The 8,984-nt window shown below is 46.5% G+C and overlaps 1 protein-coding gene across 1 annotated transcript in view; it reads right to left on the bottom strand.

The window, feature by feature from the left end:
• LOC103077094 (zinc finger protein 239-like) overlaps positions 1-2,551 on the bottom strand; it is an 11,022-nt gene extending 8,471 nt beyond the window's left edge. Inside the window, 2 exon segments of the mRNA XM_082931099.1 lie at positions 185-311; positions 2,519-2,551. Coding sequence (XP_082787225.1) covers positions 185-311; positions 2,519-2,551 — 160 coding nt within the window.
• Positions 2,552-8,984: the final 6,433 nt, after the last annotated feature.

The following is an 8,984-nucleotide window of genomic DNA, read 5'->3' as shown; positions in this document are numbered from 1 at the left end:
GGAATTAGGGCTGTAGGGGAGAAAAGAGGGTAGTGCAAACACCCCAGCCTTAACTACCACAACTACCCAGAACACTGGGGAAGCAAGCAGTGCCTACACCACATGCAGCACAGAGCACCTTCTGGGGGCGGTAAGGCAGAATACAGACCCTAGCCCAGGTCACTGGGGAGGGTGAGGGTCTTACCCAGTGAGGATATAAGTGCGTAGTTCTCCAGCATCACATCAAGGTACAGGCATATCTGAGCCTCATCAAGGAGTCTCCATTCCTCCCAGGAGAAGTACACGGCAATGTCTTCAAAGGTCACACCAACCTGTCACAAAGGGGACAGATGAAAGCTTGCACATTCTCTGAGAAATCACAACACATCTCCCCACATACCTATGCCATTCCCATCCTCCACTGGAGCTCCCCACCTCAGAGGAAATACCAGGCCCTGGTGCCACTGATGCCTGCTCTCTCTTCATCATCACGTTTTATCACTGTGTTCAGCCCTCAGCAGTAACTGGCAGTGGGGGTGCACCCAGATGCCATCTAAGCTCTGGGTTTGGCCGGTAATATCCCGTCCCTCCAGCCAAGCAAGTCCCCTGGAATCTCTAAAATTGTGGGAATTGAGACACAGCCAAATGTAAGCTCATGCTTTACCTGTAAATCCTCAACACCAGGGCCTGGGGACCATCAGCTCACACTTCCTCTCCATGTGCACATCATTCTGTAGATGACATTTCTCTCACAATTTCAGACCCTACAGTTGTGCTTCCACAGCACTGCCACATCCCTGCACCACACCATAGAATTCTCCCTGAACATACCCACACATTTGGTGCTTGGCATCCAGAGAGGGCTTAAGAAATTCAGACAAGATTTGGTACAGCCCCAGTCCTCTGATGGATCCAACACCAGAGTAAGTCACAAATGCTGCTTAGAAGATTTCCCCAACTGCCTCTAATCTTTGCTTCAGTATTAGCCACCCAGAACCACATGTGAATTTCATATTCCCTCAACTCTCTTCAACTTTCTTACTGCCAGTTCTGTCCTTTCAGCAGCCACAACACTCCTCTCTCTCCAGTCAACCTCTGTAAAAAAAAAAAAACCAGTCCTAAAAACCTCCCTGCCAGGCACAGTGACCCACAAATGACGACATTTGCTGCAGACCATATCCACTAGCAAGCCTCAAACTTCCAAGACCCTGTCAAAGCTCACCACAAAATTTTGGAGAAGCCACATAGTAGTAATACTAAATAAGCAACAGACCCAGTCTCACTGCCTTCTTGTCTCAATTACTCCTAAGTCTCCTCAGCTGTCACTTGTCCACTCATCCCATGGAAGCCTCGGCCTCCCGCCAGATCAACCTCTCTCCCATACCGTTCCCACTGCCACTTCTCTACCTCACTTGGGTTTGCAATGCCCAGCAAACCAACGAGGCCCTGAGCCAGAGAACCACTCCTCAGCACACACCAATCTTTCTGACTTACTAATACCATGGCCCCTATAACCTGTACTCCTCTCCTAAGTGTGATCCACAGCTCCACCCTGGTACACACAATGGCCAACACTTTTTAAAGTTTCCATTCCTGAACACCTACCCCAGTTTTCCAGACCTGCCTGTCCAGCTGCCCACTTGTTGCCTACACTCACTCTTCTCTGAAACATCTCAGACTCTTAACAGCGCCAAAACAAACTTATAAGATTCCCAAGAATAATTAACCTGCTGTTAACGTCCCCATCCAGTTGATGGGCCTTCCATCCTTTCGTCTACTAGGACCAACACCCCTAGGGTCATCCCTCACTACTTCCTTTCTCTTGGCACCAGCAACACCCACAATTTGGTTTGACCCTCCTCAAAAAATTGATCCCGAATTCAACCACTTCTCGCATATCCAAGACAGTCACTGTGGTCCATCAACACTCACCTAGGCTATTGCTATTAATCCGTCTGTGCTTCCTGTCTCCTCCCTTACCCCCCTGATTTGTTCTATTCTTTGCAGCCAGAGGAAGCCTATTTTGGTCTGGGTGAGATCACTTCCCACCTGCGATTCAACCCTATATCACCTGTGTAATAAACAGCTAACTTTTTTTTTTTTTTGGCCACACCATGCGGCTTGTGGTATCTTAGTTCCCCGACCGGGGATTGAAACCCGCCCTTAGCAGTGAGAGCGCGTTGTCCTAACCACTGGAACGCCAGGGAAGTCTCATAAACGGCCAGCTTTTCATGCAGCAACGCTGCAAGCTTAACTCTGGGCAGCAACATCTTGCTCCTAGCAGAAACAATCGAGAATTGCCTCAGTCCCTGCTCAGTCAGACCTCCAAACCTCTGCACGTGACGGTCCCGGTCCCTCCGCCCGTGACCCTCTGCCACGCGCCAGCACACTGTCAGAAGAAACAAGGCCCCACCCACGGCCGCCTCACCGTCCTGGACACCGGGGCCTGGGCTGCGGGCACGTGAACAGGCGCCCCGCACTGGGGGCTTTAGTGTCTGGTGGGGTGAGGGCGGTGAGTGGCCGGAGGACGAGCGTTTACCTGACGCGGGTCCCTCGGCGCTGCCGCCGCCATCGGACTCTGTGGGCGGAGCGGGGCCGGAGCTGCGGGAGAGGAAACGAGACGCTGGCACGGCGATCACTCTCCCGGGCCTGGTGCAGGGCCCCCAGGCGGCGTCGCCGAGCCTCAGACCCGCCTCTGTGCAGCGGGTACCTTCTAAGTCCCGTCACCTCTTCCCAGCACCGGTAACCGAAGCTTTCGAATTGTGAAAACGCTCAAACACATTCAAAATGACGTCCACAACGAGGCGGCCGGAAGTCCCGCCCTGACGCTAATGCGTCCCAGGAAAACCCGGCTTCTCTTGCCTTAATTGGCTCATCTTCGCAGCCACCCATCGCACATCCGTCTGGGTAATGTATTTCCCACAGATCCACAAGCGTAGGTCCAGTATGTTACAACTCTGACATCTTGGAGAAAAGGCAAAGCTACAGCTCGAGGACTTACCGCTAGGAAAACCAACCAAAGTCCAGAGACGGAGGACGGGCATTGCCTTTTCTTAAAGAGAGTGCACTCAGATGTTTGAGGAATACTATCTGTAGCTCATCACCCAAGCGTTTGGAGACGTTATTTCAGGCTCTGTGAAGCTCAGCGTGTTCCCAGAGTCGAAGAGTATCTTTCGAGATGTTCTCAAATCCATTAATCCAAATGTACATACCATTGCAGAGTCATTTAGACAAATAATGGAGCCAATGGAGACTGAAGCTAATAAACAATAGTGTACTCTCCGTCTGAGTATGTTTGGTAAAGACAAAATAAACACCCCAGAAAGTGTAGCGATAAGAAAGCTAGAAGGATGTTGCGCCACCTTGAGGAAGGAGTACAAAGATGGGTCTTTGACGGTGATTCCCACAGAGAACATGTCTCCTGCCTGTACAGTTAAATACTGTGTCCATTTCGTTGAGCAACACTTTCATCTACTTAATATATCTTACTCCATATCCTCACATGTATTCAATTCCTTTCTGAATCTGACGTCAGTCTCAAAAAGAGAAAAACAAAACAACTGCTATTTTGGCATGGGACAATGGCTGCAGTGTTTTGCCGTATTCCGTCGTTATTTATCATTTCATGGTGGGTCTTGTTTCATCTACCCCATGCATCTTAGTATATTATTTCACCTGTAATCCTAGAAAGCTTGTATTTTAATGTATAAACTCTACAGAATGTGTTTTTAAAATGTAAGCTTTCTTTCATAAATCCAATAACTTTAGCACATAAAACCATAATATTTAAAATTATAGGGACTTCCCTGGTGGTCCAGTGGTTAACTCTGCACTCCCAATGCAGGGGGCCCGGGATCCATCCCTGGTCAGGGAACTAGATCCCACATGCATGCTGCAACTAAGTGTTTGCATGCCGCAACTAAGAGTCAGCATGACGCAACTAAGAGTCAGCATGACACAACAAAGATCCCATGTGCAGCAACTAAGAATGGGTACAGCCAAATAAATAAATATTTTAAAATAAATAAATAAAATTATAAATATGTTAGTGTTGAATTTTCTTGTTGTAGTATTCGTTATTTAGGGAGGATATATTGCAATCTGGAAACAAAATATATATTTAACCAATTATTGTGTCTTGTTAGTCTATTAACCTATATGTACCCACTCAGTGTGGGCACACTAGAGCCAAGTAGGTCAAGGCACTGCAGCCTGTAGACTGTGATGGGCCCACTGCATCTACCAGTCAATGGAAATTTGTTGTAACCTCCCTAGGGACCCAGGAGGATATGGAGCCCTGAGGCCTGTAGTCCATTTATCCTTCTGCTCCAACCTACTCTTTGCCACTACTGTGGAAGGAAAGTTTTGTGTCAGGTAAGAGTCAGCTCTGCTTTCCAACTGCTGAAGCTTATCATATGGGTTTGTCCCCACCAGCTCTGGACCCTGGAAGAGTTGTATAATGTCTTTGTACCTCTAGATAAAAGTTAGCCTAGGTTCAATATAGCTGATTTCACAGATGTACAAAACTTATCTTGGCTTAGCACAGGATGAGTTTTTCTCATTTATAGATATGTTCCTATGTATAGGCAGTGAACTTAGCACCACACAGTGATTCAGGGACCAAGATGCTTTCTATTGTAAACATGTGGCTTTAAGGCTTTCCTGGCATCATCCAGCTGACCAAGAGGAAACAAGAGGAAAGGGAGAAGTCACACCCACTATCCCATACCTGACTTCCAATCACATTCTGTTGACAAGAACTAGTCTTTTTGGCCACCCCTGTGTACATGGGCAGGAAAATGAGGTTGAGCTGTGTGCCCAAGAGAAGACCAAATGAGTCTGGTGAACATACATGCAGTTGGCTGCACTCCGCATACTCTTGAAAAATGACAGCCGTAATAGATTCTATGCCATGTAAACAGATAATGCAGGAAGTGATCCACATAGGACCTTGGTCACAGTGTGTGGCTCAACAAAAGTTACTTATTAATATTAGTTATGTAACAATGATAGTCATAATGAATAATATTAATAGCTCAAATTTATTTGCAGACTCACTTGAAAAGTCACACTTCCTAGTTAAATATACCCATAAGGGACTTCCCTCATGGTCCAGTGGTTAAGACTCTGCACTTCCAATGCAGGGGGCCCGGATTCGATCCTTGGTCAGGGAACTAGATCCCACATGTCACAACTAAAAATTCCGCATGCCTCAACTAAAGATCCCACACAAAAAATAAATAAAATAGGGCTTCCCTGGTGGCTCAGTGGTTGAGAGTTCGCCTGCCGATGCAGGGGACACGGGTTTGTGCACCGGTTCGGGAAGACCCCACATGCCGCGGAGCGGCTGGGTCCGTGAGCCATGGCCGCTGAGCCTGCGCATCCGGAGCCTGTGCTTCACAACGGAAGAGACCACAACAGTGAGAGACCCGCGTACCGCAAAAACAAACAAACAAACAAACAAACAAATATATATATATGTGTGTGTGTGTGTGTCTGTGTGTGTGTGTATATACACCCATGAATACTCTTCATCCCGCACCTATACCTTGACTGTATATGTTGATCCTTCTCTTTATTAGTGAGACACTGAAAAAGTCTTTTCCCCCATGTCTTTCTGTTCTCACTGTCCTGTAAAACATAAAGAGGTAACTTGCTCTTCTTTCATATCTGGGCTGACGCAGGCAGCTGGAGCCATGCGGCATATTGATAGCTATGACGCAGTCATGGTCTCTTCCCTCTGGTAGCTTCTCCAGCTGGCCAGATTCTCCACTGTTCCTCAAAGGCTGTTCCCAATCTTCACCCCTCTCCTCAGTACCACGTCTCCACTTTAATATGACAAGCTAACAGACTCTTTATTCCTAAAAAGGGCCCATAATCTTTCCAAGTCCTCCAAATTCCCCAATTTTAGTGGTCTCTGACTTCCAAGAGGTTGAGAAGGCTGGAAACAAGCTCAGATCCCTCAGTCCTTCTATGAAACCCAAAATGCAGCCATAGCCATCCACATGTCTTGTCCATCTGACATTATTTTCACCCCCTGGATTCACCACGCCAACCAACTCAATGAGCTCCGACACTACTATCCTATTCCAAGGTATCGTATCTTGCCTGAGTGTGATTTCCCCACATTTGCGCTTTGCACTGTTCAGCTCGGACTCCTGCACCAGCTCCCAAATCCACACAGACCTTGCTCCAGACTGCCACCATCTCCCACACAGCTGCTCACTCCTCATATAACCTACTTCATGTTCAAAATGAGGAGTCTGTACTTTTGTCTTTGCTCCATAACCCTTACACACTCATGTAGAGCTGTATCCTCCTTGCTTCTTCCTTTCTCACCTCTGCAGACGTGGTCCTGACTCTGGCTGAAGCCATTATCTGCATCTGAACCTAAATGTCACCTTCATTTTTTCACAGGGAACTCACTGCTTCACTTATTTCCTGCCTCTGGTAACTTCATTCTCTCTATGATCAACACTTTAAAATGCTCATGTTGTTGAGAATGGGAAAAATATAACAAACATAAAATACTCTCAGATATATAATGAATGGCCTCTAAATGGTGTTGACTGTATTTCAGCTGCCCATACACACTTCCTGGAGAAGTTGTCTCATCCTAGGAATGGATCAGGATAGTCAAATATTTTCACACATTCATAAATTAATTCTAAAGAGAAGCTGCTTACAAACATGCTGTATAAAGCCCCAGTGGGGCTTTCTGCAAAGGTGAGGATCACTGGTCAGAAGTGTTCTACCTGTTTTCCATACTGCCCATCCAACTGCACCAGATACAGTCCTTGTCACACTTAGAGCATTTGAGATACTACTTTATGATTTTTATTCTGTTACTAAACTTTGGGATGAATTATTTGGATAAATACCTTCCTGTGCTGATATTCATTGATTTTCCATCTTGAACTCCAACCTGAAATATATCAATAAAGCAAATCATTGCCCTTTCCCCTATATTTCTTGAAAATAAACTTCTATGCTGGAAGTTAGAGAATGGGACAAAAATAAAGCCCCCTTCCACTCAGATATTTCAATAATATCTAAACACACCAGAGAGAATAGAGTCCAAACACAGAGGCATAAACAGAGAGTGATAAGGGAATATGTTAAATGTGAAAAATGGTAGACTCAGAAAGAGAGGAAGGCATTCTAGATTCAAAGCCACCATTTTGAGCCTATATTCATGTGAAAAGGTCACACTTTGTCTAACTGCCTTGGTTCTCCAAACTACAACTACCATGAATTTACTGTCATTTTAATCGTCTTAAGATGGGCAATTTATAGTGCTGCATTAAGGAAAAACAATAGGAATGCCAACAAAATAATGTAAGTGCCCCTAGGGCAAACAAAGATTTAGACGTCGGCTTTTATGCAGGGTCTGTGAATACATTCAGTCATTTATGGGGCACTGGCAGTGCTGTCCCTGGAAACCACTGCGTGTGCTCTTCATTTCCTCTAACACAGATGGTCATATCTGGTCTCTGAAGCTCAGCTTTAGGGGAAAAGTGTTTTTCAACCTAATTGACAGCTTTTCTTAGCCAAAACTCAGTAGTATATTTACCTTCAGTGAACTTAAGAAGAATAATTTGCCATTAAAAAAATAAAGTACCAGGCTCCCCTGGTGGCGCAGTGGATAAGAGTCCGCCTGCCGATGCAGGGGACGCGGGTTCGTGCCCCAGTCTGGGAAGACCCCACATGCCGCCGAGAGGCTGGGCCCGAGAGCCATGGCCGCTGAGCCTGTTCGTCTGGAGCCTGTGCTCTGCAACGGGAGAGGCCACAACAGAGAAAGGCCCACATACCGCCAAAATAAATAAATAAATAAAGTACCTATGTAAATTGTTATGATGGTAAACACCTCCACCTTAGAGAAGATGCCATTGTTAGGGAACCGTTGACCGAAACTGCCTGCCTTGGCCAGGCATGATAGATAATAACCACTTGCAGGAGTTGTCTCCCGGCAGGAGGTCCTGATAAGGAACATGGTGCTGCTGCCAAAAATCAGGAGAATTCAGGAGAGGTCAGAAGGAGGGAGGAGGGGACTTCCCTGACGGTCCAGTGGTTGAGACTCTGCACTTCCAATGCAGGGGGCTCGGGTGGGTAAGTAAGATCCCATATGCCTCCGGGCGTGACCAAAAAAAAAAAGAAAGAGGGAGAGAGAGGAGACGCCAGCCCAGAATACGTCTTGTAAAACTAACCTTTGACCACCTAGAGGGGTGGGATAGGGAGGGTGGGAGGGAGACGCAAGAGGGAGGAGATATGGGGATATACGTATACTATAGCTGATTCACTTTGTTATACAGCAGAAACTAACACACCATTGTAAAGCAATTATATTCCAATAAAGATGTTAAAAAAAAATACTAAACAGAAGAATTCAGAAGGGGCCTAAAGGAGGGAGGAGATGCCAGTCCATATGTCCTGCTAATTTCACAGAAACCCTCACGCAGGAATCCATCTTGGCTGAGAGATGCACGTGCCACCAGGAAGGACCCTGAGCCAGACCAAATATGGGCACGAGCAAGATGACTGGCCACAGACAACCTGGAAAGCTAACCCCATCACCATAAAACCTGAGACTGGGAGCCACATGGCAGAGCAGTTCTCCTGGGATCCCTTACCCTGCTGCTCTCCTCCCGGGCGCCCCTTTCCAATAAAGTCTTTTGCTTTGTCAGTACGTGTGTCTCCTCGGACAATTCATTTCTGGGTGTTAGACAAGACTGCACTGTCAGACCCTGAAAGGGGTCCCCCTTCTGGTGACACCATAACAGATATAGACAGATAATAAATGGAGATAGAGGAATGGTCCTTTTGGAGCCTATGCTGAAGATCCCTCAACTTCCTTTTCATCTGGGATCCTAGAATAGAGTATCCCTACAATATCCTAAAACGTCTTCATGCTTCCTACAAGGATCTTTTCTACAAAGACTTACTAGGGCTAATTCACCACAACTTACCCAGAAACATACCTTTTGACAGGTTATTCTACCAGCATC

The sequence above is a fragment of the Lipotes vexillifer genome, unplaced genomic scaffold (genome assembly GCF_000442215.2).
Source record: "Lipotes vexillifer unplaced genomic scaffold, Lipotes_vexillifer_v1.1 scaffold995, whole genome shotgun sequence".
Lineage (NCBI taxonomy): Eukaryota > Metazoa > Chordata > Mammalia > Artiodactyla > Lipotidae > Lipotes > Lipotes vexillifer.
The sequence above is the reverse complement of the archived record's forward strand: the minus strand, read 5'-3'. Positions and strand labels throughout refer to the sequence as shown.